Consider the following 27639-nt stretch of genomic DNA (forward strand, 5'->3'; position numbering starts at 1 on the left):
CAGCGTGTATACATACTATGCATCTAGGTGGACAGCTAGACAGCAAACTAAACACAGTAAAATGTTTACTGGAAGCTAATGTGAAACTGTAAATTCACTATTATTTATTGAGACTTCCTGTTGAGGGGTGTGCATTACAGAAGCTGAATTATCTATGCTGACCTCAGCATTGTTTAGCTCAGAAGTTGGTAGAACACTCCTTGGCTTTTCCTTCCTTTGCAAATGCATTTACATGATATCGTATACAATTGTAGCCTTTGTGTTTGATTATTCTTCACATGAGGGGCATTTATGGAAAAAAGGAAAATTGCACTGAAATGGTTTGTCATTGCGATAGATGACCCTGGTCCTATAAGTAATAATCTTCATACTTTTAGTTTCAGCAATTCGGTTAAGATAAATTAAATACAACCTTTGAGTGCCAGGTTTCAAAACAATTCTATGTAAAGCATGTAGATTTTTTTTTTTAGATTTGTAGATCAGCATGTGCTGATGTTAAACCAGGAAGCAGGATTGTTTGTAAATGCATTCATTCATGTTTCATTTATGCAATTATCGTGCTGATGTAAATGCAGCAAGTGTACAATGCTCTGCTGAGGAAGTATTGAGATAAATACAATGTTTCGGTTGGTCCATGGAATAAGAACAGAAAATAATCTCTCCTCTCCTCTCCAGGTATCGATGATCAGGGCTTGTACAGAATTGTTGGCGTCAGCTCCAGAGTACAAAAACTACTAGGTTTTGCAATGGGTAAATACATAAATGCACATGTTTAGTCAAAACAGAACATTTTCTCTTCTCTCAAATAATGACTTTTTAAACGTTCTTTTATCTTCATATGTTTGTCCATCAGATCCTAAGACATGTGCTGACGTGGAGCTGGAAAACACAGAGTGGGAGATCAAAACTATCACGAGTGCTATCAAGCACTATCTGAGGTTAGTGGGAAATGCTTATCCAAGGTATAACAATACTTTGAAACAGCTTAGTTAGAAAGCTGTCCTAACTGTTGGGTTTCAGTAATAAAATATGTGGTGTATTTTAACCTCAAAGACCTTAGTAAATGGATTGATCGCTCTTTTAATGATGGATATTGCGGCAGTTTTCTTTCTCTTTTCACTCAGTACTTTTATAAATGCATAGTGCTGCTTTCAGTCTCTGCCTCTTGTATAAAAACAGATCTCTTGCTTGGATCCACCTCATTAAAAAGTTTTTTTTGTTTCTTTCCTGCAGCATTTGCTGTATTTGCGTATGAAGGTTTTTATTTATTTATTTATGATATACATTTTAATTTTCCTGTTGGGGTTGTTCGTTGCATAACTAATCATTTCCACTTTGTATTCACACAGTCGGTCACTGAATAGCAGTTGATGATTACACAACTCCATTTTTCTCTCAATAAGCGGTAATCAGTAAAAGGAGTAGCGGTGTTCAAGCTGTGCTTAATGTACTGTACCTGAAATGCATTCGCACTGCACACAACACAAACAAACATACAGATACATTCATACACACAAATGCACTTCAGCTTCACAGAAAGGCAGACTTTCCTCACACTTACACGACACACATAGATACACAATACCAGCATTATGACCTCAAGTCAGGCTTCATTGGGAACCAGCAGGAATCATTACACCCCTCAGGCTAAAGTGGTGTACTAGCATGGTGGGGATAAAAGACGAGAAGGAGAACATAGTTAGATGAGGGCTCACCCAGAACTGTCTGGATTCATTGATTTTCACAAAGCATCATTTTCCAAGCAGACATTCTCCGTCTCTGTGTTTCCAGAGTGCTGCCCGCACCTCTCATGACGTACCAGTACCAGAGGAGCTTCATCAAAGCTGCCAGTGAGTTTTTTTTCTCTCTCTTATTTGCCTCTCAAATGTGAGTCTGCAGTCTGCAGAATATAAAACAGATTCTCCTGCAGTTTGACCTTGTTTGAGTCCCTCTGACCATATAAAGCACTGCAGGCAGCTATTCTGAGAGAACACATGCTGCACTATATAACGGGCCACATGATTCACTTATGGTGCTTTCTGCTAAGCAGGAGAATCCTTAAGTAGCCTTCTGTTTGTTCTCGATTCAAGATGAATTTGCATAGTCATACCAGTTTATGAATGGATTAAAGATGGATTAGAGGATTTTCATTTCTGTAATACTTATAGTATAATAGGAATTATGTGTCTTCTTTCATCCTCTCCCAATGGATGTCTATATGAAGCAGTTCCTAAAGCTTTCCTCCTCAGTTTCATTTGGTGAATGAGAACATACATGACTCATTTTGTGAATGAGGTCAGGACTCGAAATGAAACCAGTTACAAATAGATGGTTCACCTGCTGAGATAACAGGGCACCCACTGTGCCACCAGGTCACCTCTGTCTGTCCATTTGCTCTGGTCGACTGCTGCTTCATGCTGTGTGTGGCACACAGAGTGTTACTGTCCTGCTGCGTGAAGCATTTTTACACAACATTTACAAAGCCTGGGCAGTCGATCTAAAAGTGGCAAGTGGCAAAGTATTCGGTTTGTTGGGTTACAAAGCTTTTGCTAAATCTGTGCCCCTTTTTTTCATTGAATCTGGATACATCATTTTATTTTTAAAAAACACTCAGCTGTCTAGAAGACAGGTTGCCTAAATTCGCTAAAGGTTCTGCAATCATTTTAGTGTATTCAATTATCCTACAAGCTGCAAAATATATTTTTACAAGCACTCATTTATTTAGACTATAACATAGAGACTTGACATGAGGACTAGTTTAGTGTGGTTAGGCCTGATTAGCTTGGCTTTGTATGGTCTGGTCATTTCCGTGTTGCTGTATATCTGCTAATAACAGATTATTTCGATAATTGGTCTTATTCTAGTAAATTCAGGTGCGGTTAAGTCTGGTCCAGTCTGGTGTGCAAAGTTACAGGATGTGTCATTGACCTGTGTTCTTTGTTTGTCGGTAGCTAACTCCTTTAGAAAGCCGAGCTGGCGGAAAGGAACTCCAGGAAATGAGTGTGTCTCTGGCAACGCTACCAGGAAATGGCTCCATAGTGAGGCCAACTGGAGAGAAAATTAGAAAAGTGTGTTAAAGTGTGTATGAGGAGAAATCAGTAGAGTGTGGCAGTAAGAATACATGGTAGCTGGTTTGATACTAACTCGGACTACCCATGCTATAATGCATGTATTCACAGCTCTATAATTATCATAAAATATAGCACGTGCTTGCCAACTATTTATACGAGTTTACAGATGCATATCTCTCATTCCGCCCCAATTCTTTCTTTATATCTACAGTAACTTCTTTCATCTTGTTTTCTTCTGCCATTCCTCAGTTTATGTTTGTCGGTGTTTGCATTTGCATGACATTAATTTGTGTGTGAATGCATGTGTGTGTCTGCTCGTGTGAGTATGCTTTTGTGTTTTTTCCAAGGCAGAATTTTTGCAGAAGCAGCAGGGTGTTTTGAGGACAGCGTCCTCTGTTGAACTTTCAGCGCCTCCCTTTCCCCCCCTCTCTATCCTCTCTAGCTGCTCCCACCGCCTAATCTTCCTCCTCCTCCGCCTCTGGTTTGGTTCTCGCCGTACTCTCTCCCATCCCATGCCAATCTACTTTAAACAGAGAGCTTTGTGTTTTGAGGATTTATTTTAGCAGCAACTTTATTGAGTCAATTTTAAATAATTTCCTTTTCATAAAACACTTGGTTGTCTTCATGACAAATCGCCTAAATTCTCCAGTCATCGCAATCATTTGATCATTTGATTCTTCTCAAATGGATCCTCGGTTCATACAGTTTTGGAAGCAGTAACTTATTCAGACCATGAAATAGAGACTTGGACAGAAAGACGAGGAGGAGGTTGGAGAGCCATTTGGTTTGCAGATACCTGCCTTAGGCATGTGCCAGCAAGAAAACCCACGTACAGTAATTATTCTGTCTGCAGTCATTAGGTTTTGCTCGCAGTATCTCTATCTCATGAATTCATTCATTTTCTTCTCATATTTCACCATATTTCTATCTATTTTTTTGCTTGACTTCCTATCATATCTGATATCTTTACGTGTCTATTCCTGAATTCCTTCTGTTCGCTTTTTTATTGGGCTTCAATTTGAACTGCGCAAATGTGAAGGTTTTTTGTAATTACTAAACAGCTGGACCATCTTAGAACTTACTAAATAAATGAAATGTAGGAAGATAATAACGGGTTTATTACAGTATTACAGTCACTTTAATGCTAATGTACAGTTTGACTTTGAGAGTCGAACCTGTATAGCACACGTTTCACATTTCAAATTAATTTCTGAAACTAACAATTTCCCTGTTTCCATTCTTCACACAAGTATTTCCATTACTTTCTGTGTGTACAACTGATTGCTTTTGAGGCTGTCTAATAGTTTGCAGCACTGTCCCCATTTGTATGATTCCTTGTGACTCTTCTCTGTGACGGCAGTCTTCAAGCGTGGACATCTGGAACAAATATAAGAACATTTGCCTTTAGGAATAGTCCGCATGAGTTTATTTCAAGCACACCCTGGCCTTTATCAAAGTAGCCTGGGCGCTCTGCTAACTAGCTTCGTCCTCTAGGTCTTCCGAGGGCAACCCAAGGCCAGACGGGATTTGGGTCTGGTCCAGGATCTCCCATCAGCATAACGTGTTTGGAGTACCTCCACAGAGGCATCCAGGTGGCATCCAAATCAGGAGCCTGAAACACCTAAACTGGCTCTTGTTTTAATATATCTTTTAAGTATATCTTATCACTTCACAGCAAATCGGTGGCATTACTCCCAACAATAGAAACACTGCCGTCAATAACACTGCTTTGTGTTCATGAGTGGATGTAATCAGTGTTTTGTTGCTCTTAGCCAGGTGGTGTAATTTCAGCATGCATCTAAAACAAGAAAAAAACAACTATGTTTTCTCATCCTCTGGATAATTATTCTTGGCAGCTCTCAGGATGTCTTTTATCTTGTCAAGAAACAAATTACACGAAACAAGACACTGCAGACAAAGACAAACACCTTTCCCTAATTCAGATACATCAATCTAATCATGATGCATAAAGATGTACCACTCAGTCCATAAAGTTTGATGCATGCTATTGAAATGAAATGCCTGCCAAGGTTGCTGTCAATAAACACCTTTAGTTTGCCTGCAGCTGTTTAGAGTTATTGTTTATTTTGCTGATGGAAACTGTGTCCATGATTTAAACTCTAAAGTAGCCATTTATTGCATTTACTTGCTAGTTTAGAATGCAACTAAATGTTTGTTTCTTCCCATTGGTCTCGGAACATTTGTCATTGAGTGACAGGATGTAGATGGGCATGAGCATGTCTAGCATGTTGACCTAAAGCCGTATTAATTGATTTAATTGGCCACTTGGGGGATGCAGAGCAGTCTGAGACACATCACTGACATACTATCACCTTATGAGGAGATAGAGTAGAGAGTCTGGGGAGGATTTTCTGTGGGTTTGTTACTCCAAGCGACACATTACATGTAGTGCATTTACAGTAGAACGCCGGGAACTACTCCGAGATAATTAAGCCTCAAACTATTCTTTTAGAACAATTACTCAACGGTATCCTTCATGATTTGATTGCATTTTACCAGTCACGCCGCAGATACATTAATCACAGGTGGTCTCTTGGTCCAATTTTGCAGCAAAATATCTCAAATGTAAAATACTTTTTTGTTGTTTGTTTTATCGTCTCTGTATGAATCCAAGCTGTGTCCTAATCCAAGCAGGATGCTAAAGATGAGCTATTGGATATACTGCACATACTGCACCGACCAGGAGATGTCCAGTATGAATAATGAATGATTAGAAAGTAGAACAGGTGGTGTTTTTTTAATTAGTCAGGGTTTAACAGATGTGGCAAGCTTCTTAAAGTAATGCACGCTTCCTTTGCTGTGGATGTGTACGTGCTAGCTTTCCTGACTTTGATTGTAAAACTATGTACTTCATGCATAGTCAAAATCCCCTCTTGCTTAAGAGAAGCACAGTTTTGATGAAGTGAGAACCAGACTTGTTTTTTTGTCAACTTTTTCGGAGCCAGAAGTTGGGAAGGTGGACTTTTACACAAATGTATGCTTTCATAGCCAAGTAAAAAAAAAAAAGTCCATAAAACTGGCATCACTCTTGGCCCTTAACAGGATTATTTGCGAGTATCATGAATGGGCTGCAACCTGGGTTAGATTGTGTTGGCAAATTTGAACCAATAAATAATAAATTGGTGGATACTGGAAGTATGCGCTAGTGTGCACATACCCGATGACAGCCGTTTTTTTTTTTTATCAGACCATTTTAAAGTGTCAATCACTATGTCTATGGAACCATGCTGTCTATTTTTCCCTGTATATAATACAAAGTACGCTCTGTTCAAAAAGCATTACTCTTGCATCCAGGCAGCACAATTCAGTTGCAGAAAAAAGCAGGTTTGAAATGTCGGAAATGTCATTAGCCTGTGCTGTTAACACTGTTCCAAATGAACGAAAGTTTCTTTTTTAAATGTGATTTGGTGGCTGCCAGAACATTCTCAGATTTATTTTTGCTCTGTATGGTCATCTTGTTGTGAAGTGTTCAGTTAAATTCACATGTCTGGAAATGCAAGCGTGCATACATGACCACTAGAGAGGATATGCATGAATTCTGACTACATATTGCATATGTGTGTGTCTCCTTATATGTCTTTGTCTGTCGGTGTAACTGTATCCAGACGCATGCACCTGCCCAGTATGTTAAAAATTCAAAACATAAGTTCTGGGGACATTTATTCGTTTGTCTGAAGGGCTGGAATTCAAGGTGAAAGAGTAAAAGTGGCTTTAGAAGGTCATCGTCTGTGAAGTGATGGATGAGGTGGAAGCTTTTATGATGAATTACTTCTGCTTGGTGTCATCACCTGCGACTCAGCACCATACTATCTCCAGTATGGTGTCCCAATGATATTCAGCCTGCATTTTCTGCTAGCTTGCCTTTTACTTTTTGACTCATCACAGCTGTTTGTTTGTGTGTTTACAGTCTGTGAATATGGGTGTCTGCATTACCTCGGTCTATAAATAATACAACTAATTTTCTTGTTTGTTTTTAGGAATATTTTTAGTGATTTTCTTTTGATGCAGGTACGAAATTAGCTAATGAGCTAATTGCCTCCAGGCTTCAGCTATATTTAATGCACCAATTGGACTGAGTAATAATTTCATGGAATGCTTTCAGAGTTATTCTTTGCGTTTTATATAATTAATGTCATGATTTTATTAGTTTTTTGTTTGTGGGAATTAATTCCATTGGGATTGTAAAAACAAGTTGAGGATAAAACAACAAACAATTGCTTTAAATTCACTATAGGAAAAAACTATTTTTAATAGTGTTAAACTCTGTTTACTGATAAACATACATAAATGCATTTACACACATTGCAGTACATGCATGTTCCATATAAGGTTTGAAGGAAGGGAAGAGTGTGTGCTTCAGCATAGTGTGAGTGTGTGTGTGGTGGTGGACACCAAATAATACATAATAGATAACCATGTGCGCTGCTGCGTGAATCTGTTTGAAGGTATGTATGGGCGCAGTGGATGTGTGAATGCATGTCTGTTAAAGGTATTTGTGTGTGACTGACTAGTTACATGTTAGTGTGTCAGTGCGTGCATCTATTAAATTATTTTCTCTGTATGAATGGGCACGTGCTTGTTACTGCTTGGTCTATATTCCCTGTATATTTAGGTTTTGATGTGTGTATGTTTTAGCAGCTATGTTAGTTGGTATAACAATGTGTCTGTCTGTGTGAGATGCTCTGTCATTTGCAAATGAATTGCCTGGCGCTGACAGCCAGGGCCCGAGGGTTGTTCTAATGTGAGTCTGCTGTCATCTCTCAATCGACTATCTCTTCAGCCTTGACTTATTATTGTCATCCATCAACAACGGGTCTCTCTGCCGGCCTGCTTGTCTGCCCTGCACTTCAGCCTGTTAATCCCCAGGACACACAGCTTTCCCACTTGCAACAGTGTTGACTAGAACTATTCATTGGTCTTTTTTTTTTCTCAGTGTGTTCCTTTCTTGTGGAAAGAAATGTTCTTTCAGTCTATGTTGTAAGTGTTATAATTGCTTTATTTCAGATTCAAACCTAAAGCTGGTGTTAATCTTTACAGTTTGTTTCTTTGACAAAAAGTCAAAAAAATATATATGTGTGACGTGAGAGATTTGTTGTCGATTAGGAAAAATAGAGAATATTTCCAGCCTTGTCCTTCACACCTTAAGTCATCACATTGCACCATATGCACCGGAAGACCTCTACTTAACACAATCCGAATCTGAGTGATATTTCCCTTGAGGTCCTCGTACATGATTCTTTTCAATTCTTAGCTCATTCTTACAAAGTATGACTTACTGACGTGTTTCTCCAAGGTCTTTCAAATGTCCTTTTTTGTGATCACTTGTTACAATATGCCTCAGTTTGAAACAAGAATAAATTTACTGGTTGCATTCCAGTAATGGACACTTTAGATGACCTGTTCAGGGTTTATTTCTGCTCCTTACATGTGTGTCAACAAATAACTAATCAAATGTGACACTCTTAAGTCCTATGTGTTCACTGTGCATCTTTCCAGAGTTGGACAACCAAGAGGCTCGGGTGACAGAGGTCCATGCGCTGGTGCACCGGCTGCCTGAGAAGAACAGACAGATGCTGGAGCTGCTGATGAAACACTTGTCCACGTAGGTTGAGATATCACACACACAGACAACCGCAATCACTCATTATTATGCTTTATCAGAAATGTAGCCGTTTGATATTTGTTTACATAAACACGAGCATGACAGGATGCTGCGTCATTAATGGACAATGCATGTAGTTCACATCAACAAGAACTAGTCACATTTAGTTATGTATCCGAGGGTTTATCTTGCGCCTATACTTCACTTTATTATTGTGACCCGGTGATAAACCCCGCACAACGCCCAGAGTATACTGGAGCCAGAGACTACGTACCAAACAAAGGTTTTATTGACAAATTGAGTAAACTATACCGAAATCAAAAGTGCACAAATAAGAAAGTAAATCATGTTGGACTAAAACTGCGCTGTCATAGCAAACACAATAAGTAACACAACAGCAAAATGCCCATGCAAAATATATGGCTGCTCTATCACTGTGTCCCTCTCTTCAGCACAGCACAAAACCCCATAAGCTAAAATCAAACATAAAAAAGCCCATGCAATTGATTACTTTAAAAAGGGACATGTAAATGTAAAGGCCTGGGAAAAACAGTAGTCGCTCCTTCAAGGACTCTTTAAAAACAAAAAGAAACAAAAGATGATATCAGATTGCTAAAATCATGCTTTTAGAACCTGCATCAAAAGGAAGGCGAGCTCACCAAATGAGTCCCCGAACATGGCCTCAGCTGCTCTCAGGTGTGTGTCACTAGCAGGAAGGGGCCAGGTGAGCTTCCCGCCCCTTTTTAAAGGCTCTGTCCCTTTGCCTGGGTTCTTCAAGTGCAGGCTGCCTGTGGCCTGCCTCACCACATTAATAAAACAACAACACGATGCTGCGTAGTTTGCACAAGACGGCAACCACTTTTAGGGCCAATCCCAATCTCCACCCTTACGGACTCACAGACTTTGAGGCGCGCTCCCACAGTTCATAGCAATGTGAAGTTAAACACGCAGTTCCCAATGGAAGCATGAAGACGTAAAAAAAAAAAGAAGAAAGTTAAACAAAGAGACACGTGGGCGTTTAGCCCGATAAAATACATTTACACTACAACATTACAGATTAAAGATGGGACATAAAAACACATGAAATCAGAGGAATGCAAGCAGAAAATATATATAATACTATTTTTTTTTTTTTACATTCATCAAACATTTCATTTTGACAAAAATGAGTAAAGAAAAACAAATCTTTTGAGGAAGATGTTCAAATCGGTGAATAAAAAGTATAAAATAAATAAACAATTGTACACAATATTTGTTTATGTAGTCGCGTGATATGTTGCATAAAGTGCTGTCCCATTCATATTCACACCAGTTCAAGCCCTCACAGACTCTCACACTCAGCCACTTAGCAGCTGACGTCAGTAAATCCCTGAGGGTTCATGGTTTGAAGGTTTAGGGGGGAGATTGGGATTGGGCCTTATTCTTGTGCCACACTTCACTAGAAGATTTCCTCTCCTTCAGTTTTTAGTCGTTGATATAATAGCTTAGTGTTATAACAAAACAAAGGCAAAACAATCCAACTAAACTGCGGGTCTGAAGCACCGTACCTCTCTGCAGCCGAAGAAGCACCCCAAACTCTGTTCTCCCAGTGCAGTCTTTCAGCCAGCCACACGCCGGCACCCACCAGTGATGCAACCACACCACAAGTGGCTTGGAAAATATTACATTACATTTCATTTAGCTGACGCTTTTATCCAAAGTGACTTACAGGTCTGGCAGCAAGCGCTCTCCCAACACCTCCACGCCGCGAACTAGCTTAGTTTAGCTCGCGAACTAGCTTAGTTTAGCTCGCGAGCTAGCTTAGCTGTGGAGGTGGGACCCAGCAGAGAGCCAAGCAGGATGAAAAAAACAAACAGAAAAAGCAGAAAAAGCTGTTCACTCACCCGATGATGTTCACTTAATAAAGACAAAGTCCATCCTTCTCTTTGTTAACACAGTTCAATGACGTGGTTGTTCAGTTAATCTGTGTGCTTCAGTGAGGATCTTCAATGCCAAAACATGCCCAACACTCCATGAGAAAAGCATAAAGTAAATCCCCCACCAAGTCCAGGTCTCCTCCTTCAGCCATTAAGTTAAAACAAGCAAAACATGTCATAACTTTTCTCGTTTTAGCCTGAATTCTTCTTCTGAAGGCTGGAAGCAGAGCAACAGAGGAAGACAGGAGCTGTACAATAAGAAAATAAGCTGATAGGGAACACAAATTATAATACATGTAGTGTATTTGTGAAAAAAAATTAAATTAGAAAATAGCTATAACCTTGTGATTCTGTTTAGGCCAGCAGTGAAGGCTTAGCAGGCCCTGACGGCCCACCACTGGGTGTAGGTCTTTCTGTCTGTGCCAGGAAATGTGGATGCCACCATGGTCGCAGCCCAATAAGGACTAATTTTGAGATTTGCTGGTCAAAAGATGTCCCCATATTGAGGTTAAAATTGGGCTGAATTTGGTAGAGGAGTCAAAGTTGTTCATACATTTAGTCTACTTAGTTTTAATGAGGTTTCAATCCCAATTTAACACCCCAATGTAACACCGGAACAGTCGGTTATGTCGTTGAAGCAATGTTATACATAACGTACACATTAAAAAACCTTTCAAACTAATTTAGCCAAGTTTGAACCTAGATGTCTTTTGACCTGCACATCACCAAACCCGGTGCTAACTGAGAGATAATAGAATGATACTCATCCTTTTAGCTGGAATTCAATGCTTTGCTCAAGGACATTTCAGCAGCACGGATGCTGATGAGCACTCCAGATGATTACGTTCAACAAATCAGTTATAAGACTTCTACAAATATACATTTGTGTCTAATGAAGGCCACCCCCTGACAATTGCCTCTTCATATATGGACTTCAAATCTCACCTCTAACTTCCCCATTTTGCATGTCTTTTGATACTATACATATGCAGCGCTATACTGTGTAGACAAGAGCATTTGTGAATTTAACAGGTTGTCTGTCTGTGGATTACATAACCACAAGCTGCTGCAGTACATAAGCTAAAAAGCAGGGCATGGCACAGTTGGAAAATGTGTAATTATTCTTCTAATACAGCTGACTGGCATTGTTTTTTCACTCCAAACCCCCAACTAAGCCCTCTGGCTTCATAGGGCTTTTCTTCAACAACAGCAGCATGATATAATGTGTGTCAAATTGGACATCAGCCATGTTTATACTACATGTAGGCGAGTGCAAATACAGCTATTGTGAAGACATGCATATCTTTAGCTGGGCTTAGTGCGTTACCCCTGCCAGCAGTCAACTATTTCCTCATCAGGGGCTTATAGGTTGACTTGCTGGGTCACAGTAAACACACCCAACTAATGCAGTCTAAGACTACAATAGATCATACCTTCTTAAAAGTTATGATCTTTATGCTTAAACTGCATGGCCTTATTTGAAGATTTAGTTTGTGGTGCTATTGAACTGTATTGCTTTTTATTAGATAGCTGATCAGTTATTTAGCAGACTGATAGAAAAATCTACTCGACACCTGGTGGTAAAATCATTGATCAGGACAGAGACTGAATTGCGCATCCTGGACTACTCAACGAACGAGTGAATTGTAACCTCTTAATAAATACGCAGAAGCTCTCATGACGTCTTTAGATTATCCCCCCCAGGACGTTTTTAGATTGCCTTGCATCGGCATGGTCATATGATAACAACGAAACACCATGTTATTCAAACAGAAAAACGGTCTCATGACTTTATCAAGTAGTTTGCCAGAGTTCATATGTAAGATTTAACATGGTAGAGTTCAATGAGAAATGTCAAGCCTTTACATGGTATATGATTAATAAACAGAACATATGATTATTAATATAACTGTGAAACAGTGAAACAGTAACTGATTAATAGTAAACATATTTTTTCTTCCAACAATGACCCTCCTTGATATAAATGTGACTCTTTTACATCAACAGTGTGGCAAATCATCACCACCAGAACCTGATGACCATCGCCAATCTGGGTGTGGTCTTCGGGCCAACTTTGCTCCGGCCGCAGGAGGAGACGGTGGCAGCCATCATGGACATCAAGTTCCAGAACATTGTCGTAGAGATCCTCATAGAGCACCATGAGAAGGTTAGACAAATGAATGTCATAAGCAACAGAGTTTGGTGACGGAGTTGAGGATGAAATTAATCTCTTGGCTTTGTCAAGGGGATTTTTTTGGTGTGTAATTGTGCATTTTAACAATAATAAATGCACCTAACTTCTGAAAGGGCACTTTCTACACACACACACACGCACACGCACGCGCTCGCGCACACGCATGCACGCATTCAATATGCATTCAAAGTCTCAGACCCTCACATTTTGCACCAACCAGCTCAACCAGTGAAGGAAGCAAACGATCAGACAACGAACACATTTCCCACACCTGTGTAGGTGCATGGATTTACACAGAGACAGGATAAGTCAATGAGACACACAAACTCACACGCAATCCTGCACGTCATCCTTTACAGACACACAGCTGTCGCTGGTGCTGCAATGTGCAAAAACAAAACAAATAGTGTATGCACGCTGTGATAGAGCAGCTCTGAATCCTTAAAGAGCTCCACAACAGTCCTTGTGTCATTGTCTTCTATTGTACACCAACATAATGGAGACTGTCTGTACTTCACATGTCTGCCATCTCTCCACAGACATTTATTTTCTTCTGTATTTCGTGCCTTTTATGATTTCAGCCTTAAGCTTGTGTGAAGTAAAATGACTTTCACAAGACTGGAAAGGATTTCATTTAGGTGTAAATGGTATTGAAATGATTCACTCAAGAGTCATGATGTAATCATGTTCTCTACAATTTTTTTTGTAGTTTTCATGTGATCCTGCTGATGAAATTTTACTGCTCTTTTCTGCAACCAAAACTCCAGTGTGTTTAAATGGACTCTCCAGCACTTAAATCTGATTTTTGTTTCCCCTCTGTTTTCCTCCTTGAGTGGAGCAATGGGTGTGGCGATGACTGGATGTTGGATGATTACATTTGACTTAAAATGAAATATCAGACTTGTACAAGCCAAACAGAAATAGTGGGGGGGGGGGGGGGGGGGGGACATGAAGTTTAAAACTATAGATACGTAATTGATGAGGAAAAATCTTGAAACGCAGTGCAGTTTATTTATTTATTGTTTATCTCAGCATGCTATTTTCTGCATCTTACACAATTGTGCCTAAAGGAGTAGAAATACATTTCTGCTATGTCATGACAGTGCCACAGATCATAGACTGAAGCCCCTGTTAAGTTTCTACAAATGTATTCATTCACAGTTAAAGGAATGCATCCAATAATTAATATTAGATAAACAATCTCAGCTCACCTGTTAGGCCATCTCTCTTTTCACCAGAGATAAATCTTATTAGTGAATACAACAATAGCAGAATGTTGTATTGTGTAATGTTGCTTTTTTTAGTGCTATTTTTCTATCATGTCACAACCTTGCAAAATATGGCATGGGTGTACATGTTCTTTTATTGAAGCACAGCATTATAATGAGTGTTATTTTTCTAGTTCCAATGAAGATGGTTGCAACTTCACAAACTGCTATTGGCATTTGTTTATTTAACCTTCCAATTTTGCTTTAAATGGGATATGATGAATTTCCCTTGAGTTACATATGAGACCATAATATTGCTTGTTTATAGCAGCAAGAACATGCTGTACATATGTTGTTTAATGAGAAAAAAATGTCTGTGACTTCTTTCACTGGTATTTACTTTTTTTAAATCTATATATTGTTTCTTTGGTTATGCTCAGACTTGACTGTTCATTTTGTCTGTGCAGATATTTAGAGATGTGCCGATTTCTGCCGTCGGCCCGACCAACCTGCAGCTTAACGTGTCCAGGAGGAGGAGCACCGAGATCAAAGCCCCGTCCTGCAGCGAAAGGCCTCTCACATTGTTCCACACCCCAACACATTCCCAGAAAGGTGAGCTGAACCAACCAATTTACCGGGTAAAAGTAATAGAAGTTATTGAACGATTATTGTTTTCCTCTCCTTAGTTGTTAACAGTCGCAACAGTGATGCTGTTTGTGTGGCATCATGGCAAAATATTGTCCTGGAGACACCCGTACCAGAGTATTTTGCCACGTGTTTATATTTCTACAGACATATTTTGCCAGTGGTCAGTTTTGCTTTGAGTCCGGTTCACGGTGGTCAACAGATGTGCAGTTTTAGAACAGGAAAAAAAGTCAGTATAAAAGTGAACACTTTCTGGGCTGAAAACACCAACGTGTTTGTAAATCTATCTTTATTCTCGTAGGTGAAAAGAAGAACAATGTTCCCAATGCCACAGTCGCTGAACTGCAGCAGCCGGTTTCCTCCTCTGCCAACTGTAACAGCAGCAGCAGCAGCAGCAGCAGCAGCAGCCAAAGTCGAACCCCGAGACACAGCCTGACCAGCAACGACGGCGAGCAGGACAGCCGGCAGATCCGGCCAAGCTCACTGTGAGTGACTAATAGATTAGGAATCTGAAACTTGTGTAGTTCCTCATAGATACTGTAGGACCTTTTAGTGACAGGGTTTTGTTTTCTTTAAAAATTGAGTCAAACAGTAACTAACTGAATAATTATAATAATAAAATGTAACATATTAGGGAAATAATAATAATAGTAAGACAAAAAACAGTAAAAGTCAGGTTTTTAAAGTACCATTGGCAGTTTAAATTTAGTGCAGTGTAACCAGAATGCAGCTCAATATGCTTTGCACAAGATGGATGCAGAGAAAGATAAAAAAGAGAACACAGAGAAACAACATTGAAGAGAAATCACTGGAAAAGCAAAAATAGATCAACAGAGTTTTGTGACTGAGGGGTGGAAGGATTGGTAGGAAATTTGGACATATTTGTAAATACAAATATAAATACATGCACACATGGAAATCTGAACTGGAAATAAAGTCACAAACACATGGGTTCAAGAATGTACACACTCATGTTTTCATACATACAAAGATTGACAGGAATGCATGAGCACATGTTAGCAGACATGCACATATGTGGCAGCTTAGAGAAGCAGTCTTGTGACTGTCAGGTTGTTAGTTTAAATATCAAAAGCATCTGAACTCCAACTGCACAAACAATGGCAGACTGTTTCTGCTTCTCCGGCATGAGGAAGGATTTGAAATACAAACAAGTACGCAAAGTCCCATTGATTTGCATGTATCGTTTGGCAGGTAGGTTCATATTTGTCTTCAAATAAGTTTTGAAGACATTCAAGTACCTGGCATGTTTGTCTTGGTTTCATCTTCAACAGTGTATCCACTTTCTGTGCATTGGTGTCTGGCCAGCGGTTTGCGCAACTGAAACCAATAAGCAGCTTAAACAAAATGATTTTCACAGGTCTGAACAACTGACTTGAGATTCACTGACTTGAGAGTGGCAGACCTTCAAGTACAGCCTGTCACCGAGAAGGTTGCCCGTCGCCTCTGTTTACTTTTCTCCCTCGGACTCTCCACTGCCACCTCGACTCGCTCTCCTTTCCCATACAACACTCCTTCATCCTCCTTCCTTTAATCTCTCACTAGGGGATAGTTGTTATATGATCCGGTCTTCATTTAAGTACTCGCCTACGAGATGAGGTGAATTCTGCGGCACAGCTATTTATTGCTTTCCATTGCTCCGTGTGTCTGTACAGTGACACGACCCCGTTCACTGATGGAGGACATCAGGTTGTAATCTGACTAATGTGATCAATTAACAACATGATTTAACATCCATCACGCTCGAGGGAATTCTATTCGTCCTTCGCTTAGTGAAGTGCGAAAATCCAGCCTCGTAACCTTCATATTAACATAATAGAAAGAAAAAAACATTATTGAAAAGATGTAGATGATACTTGCACATTGAGTAGCAAAACCTGTAGTAAAAACCTGCTCAACAGTAATGACGGGTCTGTTGTATATTATTGTTCCCCAAGGGCTTCAATATGCTGTAGATCAGCCCTAATTACAAAAGGCACATAAATGTACAAAGCAAACAAGTTATCCAGTACTGTACATATAATATTTTGGATCACTATCACCTCAGTCCTGAAATAGTGGGATCATATATGTTGTGCCTGAATGCTTCAGGCTGACAAAATGATCATATCCCAAAAGGAATGACCACATAACACTGTACATGTGCATGCAGTTATGTTATTAATCCTGCAGTGATACCAACTGAAAGGAAAATGTTTTCTGCTGTATTACTGCTGCTGCTATATATAAAGTATATACAGTGAAATATAAGTATTTACAGTGATTAACTAAATGACAAAAATAGTTTATATACATTATATTCTGGAATTTTAATTACTCTTAATTTCAAATACCTACTGGTATTTTATTTATGTAGTCTATTTATAGACTGGTCGGTCTATGTTCCAACCCTCACCTATGGTCACGAACTCTGGGTCGTGACCGAAAGAACGAGATCTCGAATACAAGCGGCCGAAATGAGCTTCCTCCGCAGGGTGGCCGGGCTCAGCCTTAGAGATAGGGTAAGGAGCTCGGACATCAGGAGGGAGCTTGGAGTCGAGTCGCTGCTCCTTCGTGTCGAAAGGAGTCAGCTGAGGTGGTTCGGGCATCTAGTCAGGATGCCTCCTGGACGCCTCCCATTAGAGGTTTTCCAGGCACGTCCAACTGGTAGGAGACCCCGGGGAAGACCGAGGACACGCTGGAGGGATTATATCTCCCGGCTGGCCTTGGAACGCCTCGGGATCCCCCAGAATGAGCTGGAAAGTGTTGCGGGTGAGAGGGAAGCCTGGGTCGGCCTGCTGAACCTGCTGCCACCGCGACCCGACCCCGGATAAGCGGCTGATAATGGATGGATGGATGGATTTCAAATACTTTATATGGTGTTTCTGGTGTATGATTTTATTATTTTGACAAAAGTAACAAGAGAGTTTAGGTAGGAAAGCAATGTTTAAATCAAGCCTGATCTTGCCTTCACATAAAAAAATTATCCCAGTCATGTCCACATTTTGAGGCCTATATCTTCGTAATTAAACACTAGCATTGGGTTGGTAGCCCGGGTATCGGTATCAGAACTGAAAAAGTAATATTGGTGCATCCCTGTCAGGAATTTGAATAGTAAGAAAACATTTATATAAACCCCTTTGCTTCACAAGCATCTTCATCCTTTAAATATTATGGTCCTTTCAAAATGTGTGGTATGCGCGACATTGGAACTTGACGGAGATAAAGAAGAGACGTGTCATCTCTAACTGAAGGAGTGGTTCAAGAGCACAGAAAACAAAAGGGAGAGAGAAAAGTTTTCAGATTCTTTCCATGATGAGTCACATTAATAATGCATGACAGGATGTGTTCACAAGCTTTCATCCTTTTTTTTTATTTCCCTCTCCCTCACTAACAACCCCCCCTAGCTGTCAAGTGTTTAATATGTGTGGCCCTTTCATACTGTATATGCAAGTGTGATCGAGTTGAAACAGTTTTCCCTTCATTAACTCAGCCACGGCCAATTTATACCTTAGTGTCATGTATTTTCTCAGATGAAAAGCCTTATGCTCTTTGCACTTGGATTCAAGGGAAATGGCTGGTTAAAAACCACCCAGCTCTGTGGCAACAGACACAACAGACGAGGATTAGTAGTCAGTGAAGTGTGAATCTCATTGGAGCTGTCAAGGCCAAGTTTTATATTCAGTGAGTTTCTCAACATTGTGCCCGGTTGTGCTTTTAAAGCAAAAGTCTTACTCGTAGTAAAACGAGAGGGTGCAAAACCCATAATAATTAATTTCCTCTGTGTTTGTTCGGTACAAATATATGTTCCAGCTTATCTTGTCGCAAATACTAAAAGACAGATGAAACCAAAAAGTAATGAAATCCATTGAATTTGAGGGCAAAGAAAAGAACATCTCAGACAACGTTGGCCAATGTAATAAGCCAGACTCTCACAGATATATATAGTATGTATTCTGCTACTGATGATGAGAATGATGTGCGTTCTATTTTTATTAAATGAACTAATGATGGGTCGAACAAATAATATGGAATTAACAATTCACCTTAGCACATCTGGTGGAAAAAAAAAAGCATGACATCTCAACATAATGATTTTAAAAGAAAAATATTTTGTCTGCAATGATACAAACAAGAAAATCAGTCTAACGCTTATTGATCTGTTATATGAATATGTCAGATTTTTTTTCTTGAAACATCAAACTCATTTACATCTGGAAGTTGTATTATTTTCACCAGATGGCTGATGGGCAGATGGGAAGTAAAGTTCCTCTGTGGGCATCCCTGTGTCTTGGTTCTAGTTGGATGATCGCAGTTTGTTGAAATCGCATTCTTACATCTCTCACTCTGTGGCAGTTTCTCTGGTATCAATAATATTTGTGGTATTTTAGAAACCTAGTGAAAGGAGGCAATTCTTCCGATTCTTGCTTCTCAGGTCGGCTGGATGTCCTCTCAGGCTCTGGAGATGTTTCACTTCGCAGTGGGACAAACCTTTTAGGGTCAGCCTTAACGAAGGTCCTATAGATCATAAATCGGTTTGAGTGTCAAGAATGACCCAAAGTCTGGTTTTGTGTCAATCCAGGCACATGGTAAATTGAGAGTTTGACCATTAGGTGGCCGATAGGTCCTTGAGCGCAGTCTCTGGACGAAGTTTATTAGTTCAGATTTTTGTCATTATCACATTTCAGTTTTATCATCTTCTCGTGGATGTTCGCTTCACTCTTATAATCTAATAAATCTGAAGAAGATGGGTTAAGAGTCATAGAAGAAGCTCTATATAGTGCTTTGGGAAGCTCTATCTGATCTACAGTGTGTATGTATGTGTATATATATATATATATATATATAATATATATATATAATAATATATATATAATATATATATATATATATATATATATATATATATATATATACTCATAGTTTAGGAGGCGATGTAGACCGGCTGGTCACAGATTATTGGTGCCCTCAGGTTTACTAGTGCTTTGAATACAAGGTCACGTAACCAAACACTCTGCTGGTTGACAAAAACTGTGATGGTTAGAAATGAATGTAAAATGACCACATACCATCCATAAATAGTCATAATATTTGGCGAAATGCACAGTGTGAGTTTTTTTACAGATATTTTGATAAGGATATAGTGCCTAAACATCAGAGCTGATGGAGTTTTAAGTACAAGTACAAGTACAAGGCAAACTGAGGTTGAGAGCCACATATGGGTTTTGGTCTTCAAGAACATAAAAAAACTAAACGTCAGTTCTCATTCAGGCTCCTGAAAGGTTGAAGAGCTGAAACATTAACTATAATTATAAGGTGGAAACTCACATCAGCACTTAATTTGTTAGGTTATAGTGATTGTGAAGGCCGATAAATTAGCTGTAAGTAATACTTACTTTTAGTCAGTGCTGTAGTGGTAAAATTAGAGGTCAGTAAACTATGAATTTTGTGATCATACAGACCTCGACGCGATGCAATGTGATGCGAAGCAATGCAACACAAAGCGTCGCGACTCTGTAAGGCTGTCCTGGCTATATTGCATTATGTTTTCAGTTAAAAAGTCATATACAATCAATGACAGTGAATAAATGTGTTTGTAGTTTAGCATTTCTCTTAGCTATGTCTAACTGGCTTGCAAATTAGGCTGCGGGGAGATGGGGTTAAGGTGATGTTGTGCAAACCAAAATAACGTTTAAAAACGTGAATTGACCTTCTTCAGTCTTACTTTGTACTTGAGGCCTTTTGCGGGCATCTGTGGGAGTGGGAGCACTCAATGGTCTCTTCAAAATCGCCTGATATCCATGGCTAATTAATCCATTCCGAACAAGTAGGCAGGCAGGCTAATCCACAACGTGTACGTGTTTACATACTTCCTGGATCCTGATTGGTGTCGCCGCCGCAGCCGCAAGGCACTGATTGGAGGGTCACAAACCATAATACAGCGCAGATGAAAATGATTCAGACTACAGCGTTTGTATGTTCAACAATATGAAACGCAGTCTTAGGTGTTTTAAAATGACACCAAATTTATTTTTGGATTATTCCAACGGAAGAATACAAGGCGCATGGAACTTTTGAGGTGCGTAAACACCACTTAGAGGTGGGTAAACGCTATTTAGAGGTGCGTAGCCGCTATTTCCAAAATTCCAGAGGTGCGTAAGTCCCCAAATGTTCTGTTATGGAGGTGATAATACTAATTTGCTGGAGTATCCGAATAAATCCCTGCAACCAACTGTTTTACATGAAAACTTAAGTTCTCCTTTAAGCAAGAAGGCTTATTCAATCCCTTAATCAGATCTGATTTATTTTATTACAGTTACAGTATGAAATGCCTCCATTTTGTAATAATCAGAAAACCGAGTGTATGAGTATTGGTTTCAGACCATATTTTCTCAATCTCCCAAAGCCCGGCACCATGGATTTCCAACAAAAGCCAGACTGCCCCCTCATTACAGACAGGAGAGGGATACAAAGGGCAGATGTTAACAACTGGGCATTCAAAAGCCCCACATTCCCAAAAGGCGGATGCTATTTTCACCTTAATGATGGGTTGTGTTCTTTTACTGTAGTTTGTTTTTGAGTGGGAGAAGCCTGGAGGGCTCACAACTCTTTCAAAATATCTCTTCCTAGTTATGTCATGTGCAACTCATAGCCCCATGACTCTTTCTAGTATTAAAACAAAGTAAAATTGGCAAATTAAGCTAGTGAGCTAATCTAGTCGGGTGGAAGTTTACTGTCTGACCTCTGAATCTGTACAATCTGAGCAATGTGATTTTCAAACTTGTTTTGTACCAAGGCACAATCAATATATGCATCCTCATACATGTAGAATACACTTACATTTAAATGTATATTGAGGCTATATTGCATCTCAAATAGATTATCCACAATGAAAAGGCTATTTTATCAAAACAAAATCAGTTTTTATTATTAATTACAAAACAATTACATTTTATATTACAAACTCATGTTTTGAGAATGTTGTGGTTTAGGTAAGTGGTATATAAGAATAGATATAGAAAAATCAGTAAAACAAATTTAAATATTATTTATGATGTAAAAGGCTATATAATTATAAAATATATAAATGTATGTACCAGGCGTCGTATTCCTTTTTCCATTCCATTTTAAAATAATGTATTTTATTAAAACACCATATCAAATTTCATCTTCATATTTGTACTTAAATATTGTTGAATATGGCATTTAAGGAGGACAATTATTCAACACACACACAGTTTGACAGTCACTGCACTGGCGTATGTCCTCAATATGACTGCTGACCCCGGGGACTTGACCGTGGACCAAATTAACGAAGGTGAAAGTGTAAATGGCAGAACGGTTCTTTCTGTCTTCCTTGTGTCTCTTGTGGAAAGTCTGTGAATTATTATTTATTCTTGCCGTCTGTTTGGCATTTGAGAGGAACTGATGCAGTTGTCATTCAAAACATGCCTGTTCAGAATTAGCCGAATGCCTGTGGTGTTGCTGCTTGCAGCTTTCTTGAGGAGGCTCATAAAAAACATTCGATTCCTTGTCCTGACGGAGAGACTGACAGATGATACATTCCAGATTCCTATTTTCCTCCATAAAATATAAATGAATATTAATAAAAAATAGAATATAATTCATTATTATTCATTCAATTGAAAGCTACACCTTGTACAGACGCTAAGAAACATGTAAGTACATTGTGCTGATAATGCCTCTCTTTTCACTCTTTATTTTCAATACACCACTTTTACTGTGCGGTATTGATCTTGAATGCTGTTAATATGTCACTTTAATAAGTTTTGATATATTTTCATGCAATAAAAGTCTGAATATGTGGTAATTTTATCCAAATATCTACGCTACGGGAAATTTGCTGCGCTCCTTTTCGGAGATGTGACAGCAGCAATCGGGTGCCTTGAAAACGTCTCTGCCGTCACTCTGCTCGTCTCAATGAACACATGGTGTGAACAGTCTGCTGCTAAAATCATACTTAGAGTTATTTGCTTGCTGCAACATTCTTAGTGTTATGAGTCTGTATGGCAAAAGCGTTCACAATTTCAGTTGCGATGGCAGAACATTGCTGTTCCTGTGATCTCATGCTCACCGACTCCAGGGGAGTGAAGAGAAAAACGACGGTAGCGTCATCCAGAATCCGGCCTTTTCAAGCGATCTCCTGAATCCAGCGGTCTGTAGTCAATGAGCCAGCCGTGGTCTGCACACAGCAGACGACATATGCAAGCCTGATGAGTTCTGAAAAAAACACAACAGTACATGCAATCCAAGGGCGAGAAGCTTAAACAAGTTTGACGAAAACCTCTCAAATATATATTTCCTCTCTACAGCACAACACACATTCACAAACACACATGCAGTGCCAGTCACCGGGTCAAATGGCTCTTCTCTGCTGTTGCTTCTTAATATTTTCTCTCATTTATGTGTTCCCTTTATTGGCCTTCAGCGCAATACAGACATAATTTATCTTTCTCTCATGCTCTTACATTTTTTGATATTACACTGAGCACATGCTGTAGCACACCAATGGGGGACTTAGCTTAAGGTTTGAAACGTCAACTCTGATAACATTGGACACTTTTTATTTTTCCAGAGGCATTGAGATAATAGAAAGTTCTGTTTTTTCTGGTGTGGCTTCTACAGCTGCTTGGCCGCCAGTCTGCCATGTTGTAAAAATGATTAATCTGTCATGAGATACTGCAATGCCGAACACCGTCTCAAGTTGCACAAGAGTGGCTGTGAGTTACAACTCCATCTGTTTGGATGATGAAGATAAAAAAAAACTCCACATCAATAACTACTGATCAATGTTAAATCAACTAGCAGATCAATTAATCAACAAGTTTGTGTCACCAAAACAGCATTTATATTTTCAACAGATTTCATACCAGTTTCTTCACTTTTCTTGTTTTTCCCAATTAACGTTAAGCTGCCGTCAATGAAACTTAAGATTTTGCACATTTGACATTTACCAGTCATGGGAAAGTTGGGACATTAAATATTAATTATATAAAAATAATGCTGGTGCTAGACTTAAATCAATTGAGAATGAAAATGTATATTTCTGTCAGAAGATAAATATGAGAAGAATAAGACATGACTGTTGTTGGACTGATGGAATTAGTGCTGTGGAATTGGACAATATACTGAAATTGTCAAGACTGCAGGTAAACATGGGAGAAGTTTTAAGAATCGGCTATAAATACACATACAAGGGATGTAACTTTGAGATTGGAGTTAAAGGCCCAATAAAGGTGTAGTTCTCTCTTCCATGTGGTAAATCTTTTGGGGGGAATTTAGGGTAAAAGTGTTCAGCTGTTCAACCGTTGAAAGATGAGACAATGGCATCAAGTCATCGTGCATTATATTCGCATCATCGTCCGTATGGATAGTATGGAGTCCACATTGAGGAAAGAAGCCGCACAGTTTATTAACCGAGCTAACCTGTCTCACCTCTTGCCTGCCCTCTGTTTTCAAAATGAGAGCAAGATGCTGTGAATTACAGCAATACAGAGGTAATGTTGGGCTCAATGATGCCTCTTTGACAACCGTGGAAAATCTAATTTACGATGCTCAATATTGAAATATTTCCGAGAGCCGTTTGTACCCCTGTGTTTTATTACAGGTCGTGCATATTTATTTTGCAAACGGCCTTTAAGCAGCATATGATACATTCCTATTTAAGGGATGTTCCCAATGTATTTGTCACTTTAAAGGACTTGTATTTTCCTTTTATGTATTTTTGTTCCGCAGTAAATACAGACACAAACATATTTGTGGCAAATACATTATTCCCCTTTTGTGATTATAGTTTTTAATATCAAGGCTAGAAAAAAATGTATTATTTATTACATGTATTGTCTGTAAATTGTCGATCCATGCAGTCGTTGTTGGCAGTTTTCACATGATTTTACTGTTAATGAGATGGAAGTGTGTGACTTTGCTCATGTTAGTAAGTCTGTGGGTGTGTTGTAGCTCAGTGAGTTGATGGACTGTTAAAGAATGTGGAGAGACAAGAGATCTATTTAATTAAACCAACTGTTAAATGTGCTGCAAGTCTGGTGGAGAGAGTATGTCCACCTTAAACAAGTAGATTTTCTTTGTAACTTGTTTTTAGAATTTTTTTGTGTGCAACATGCAGGAAAACGTTCTGTCTGAGAAAGAGGAAAACTGTGTCAATAAAACACTATTAGTTTATATATTCAATCAAAACATAATCTCTTCCGACGGCTCTGCTGGAAGGAGGGAGAGAAGAAGGATGGGCTGAAGGGACATAGATGAGACAAAGCACACTGACAGACGAACAGTGAGTGACAACGGAGAGAGGAGAGAGGCTGTGGATCCTTGAGACCGTCACTCAAGCTGACAGTTTAATTCATAAATAGGACACACAACCTTTTACTGAGTTTTTCTGTAGGAAGTTTTTCTTAGAAAGAAGAAAATATCATTTATTAATCCCCTTGGGGAAATTCTTCTCTGCATTTGACCCATCCTTGGTTAAGGAGCAGTGGGCTGCCCTGTGAGGCGCCCGGGGAGCAGCTATGGGTTCAGTGTCTTGCACAGGGACACTTCAACATGTAAACTATGGGGAGGTTAATGGACGACCACTCATCCCCCTGAGCTACAGCCACCCCAAAAGTAATGCTACGACGCGTTCAATGACACAAAGAGTAGACGTGATAAATGCATGTGCTGCAAGGAGTCCATCTGCTGATGCCAACAATGCACTCCTGCAGATAATATGAACTCAGCAGTGGCATCACATGTCATCAAGTGACGGATATAGACTGAGTGATGGATTTAAGGTGGGAAGTTCATTCTTGACCTTGGAAACAGCAAAACTGTTTCACCACCCTGTCCACTCAGTGGCTGTTTTGAAGCTTTCCAAAGTATCACACAGATGCTCTGTTACTTTGCTCCTCGAGCATTTTGCGACTCTTGGAAAGACTGTCAACGTTACAAATTTGCATTTTAAAATAAATCTTTAGGGGTTTGAAATTCTCCAACATGAACATTACATTGTTGGAGGGCTTCCAGAATCAAAAAAACGACGGACTTAGCTGACTTCACTGTGGATACACACGGTTCTGGTACCTGGTCATTACACTGTATGAACTGATTGCTGCATTGTAAACTCTGGAGACAGCGTTACACATGTAACATCAAAGCGACAAGCCTACTTCTATGGTTACAGACACAAATTATATATAGATATAATATTTAGACATGTGGCTCAGTGGTGGAGCAGGATCGCCTTTCAATCAGAGGATGGCCTCCGCTAGTTCATGTCGATGTGTCCTTGTGCGAGACACTTAACCCCAACTGGTCATTGAAGTGGACTATGTGTTTATTACTGAAGCGACTCACTGTGATCATCCCAAATCTGGCTTTAGGATGTAGTAGCGTCACTATGGCAACAACACTCCACGTGTTATGTGCATCAGTGGTGGATAAGAGAGAAAAACACACTAATGCCCTGACTCGCATATGTGCTGCGGAAAAAAGGTATAGGGAGTGATTTGACAAGAATAGAGTAATGTTCTACCTTTGTTGCAAAGTAGTTCTGTTTTTTTTTTTTTCAAATGCTATACCTTAAACATGCCCTAATCAATATGTTTACATTAACAATGGGTGAATTACCATGTACTGTATTATGTGAAAGGAGTCACTGATATTTACCACCCTATGTCACCTGACTCCTTCAGATTCTTCTTTTGGTTTCAAAGCCTGCAGCAACATCCAAACTTTGACAAAAGTAATTTCCCAACAGCAATGTATGCATTAAGACAATATAATGCACATGTGATGTAGGTCACGTGGCTGCACTCTTCTCTTGCATAAACCCCAGTGTGATTACACTTCACTGTCAGCACAATTAGCTTCAACAGCAGCATTTAACTCAATTCTTGAAACAAAATGTCAGTGATTATAGGGAGATTCTAAGAGTGCCGAGTGTATTTTAAACTCAATAGACTGTTCATTTCACTTCTAAGATCTTGCTGGTGAACGAATCAGTAGAAAAAGACTCAAGAAGTAGTGACAAAGGAGCCAAATTGTTGTTCAGAACATGAACGAGGATGCCCGTAGACAAGAATTGTTATCGGAAATTGTAACTGTCTCCCATTATAAGTAATTCTAATCAGGCAAGTGGCTGCATCAACATATGTACTGGGCATTAAGCAAGATGTTGCTCATAATTTAGCCTTTTACGGCTTTTTCAGTATTATTTCAGTTCCTATGAGGCACAACAGCCTGGTGTTCTGTTTCCCTCATGACTCTGGAGGCCTTTATGTATGTTTGTTCTTCTGTAATATCTAAAAAAAATACTCAAACAAGGACAATTATCTAAAAGCTTGTTGCAAAACCCAGTCTTGCCTTCACGGAATTTGATCTATGAATACATTTTCTCTGCTTTGTTCCTTTTTATTCCGCGTCTCTATTGCCTCACTCCTTGTCTTCAACAAGCCTCTCCTTCTGTCTTTCACCTTCTCCCTCACTCTAGAGCAGTGGTTCTTAACCTGGGTTCGATCGAACCCCAGGGGTTCGGTGAGTCACTCTCAGGGGTTCGGCAGGGGTCAAGACACACACAGTATCAGACTAGCAATGTTGGGCCGCAACACACAATTTTTCTTCTTTTCGTCACATTGATTTGCAGTAAATATTCATTGAGTTATGTTTTTGTGTGAAATTCATGTTTTGTTGATTTTGTTATTTGAACACAGTGATTTTGTGTGCAACTGATGCATGGTTCATTTTGTGCACTAACAAAATATATACCTATATTATATTATATTATATTATATTATATTTTATTATTATTTATATTTTGCACTGATGAAGCTTGCAGGGTTCAGTACCTCCAATAAGGTTAAGAACCACTGCTCTAGAGTCTAGACCAGGGGTGTCAAACATACGGCCTGCGGGCCGGATCTGGCCCGCCAGGGAGTGCAGTCAGGCCTGCGGGCTAATTCTTAAAATAGAA

At 39.4% G+C, this 27639-nt stretch overlaps 1 protein-coding gene across 1 annotated transcript in view; it reads left to right on the forward strand.

Annotated features, from left to right (window-relative positions):
* LOC306733095 (rho GTPase-activating protein 26-like) overlaps nt 1-27639 on the forward strand; it is a gene marked incomplete at its 5' end in the record, with an annotated part of 87658 nt that overhangs the window by 53488 nt on the left and 6531 nt on the right. The window contains 7 exons of the mRNA XM_079214287.1: nt 676-750; nt 854-938; nt 1792-1850; nt 8589-8694; nt 12618-12777; nt 14480-14624; nt 14959-15142. Of these exons, the coding sequence (XP_079070413.1) occupies nt 676-750; nt 854-938; nt 1792-1850; nt 8589-8694; nt 12618-12777; nt 14480-14624; nt 14959-15142 (814 nt within the window). The remainder of the gene's footprint in view (nt 1-675; nt 751-853; nt 939-1791; nt 1851-8588; nt 8695-12617; nt 12778-14479; nt 14625-14958; nt 15143-27639) is intronic.

Source organism: Taurulus bubalis (genome assembly GCF_910589615.1).
Source record: "Taurulus bubalis genome assembly, chromosome: 2".
NCBI lineage: Eukaryota > Metazoa > Chordata > Actinopteri > Perciformes > Cottidae > Taurulus > Taurulus bubalis.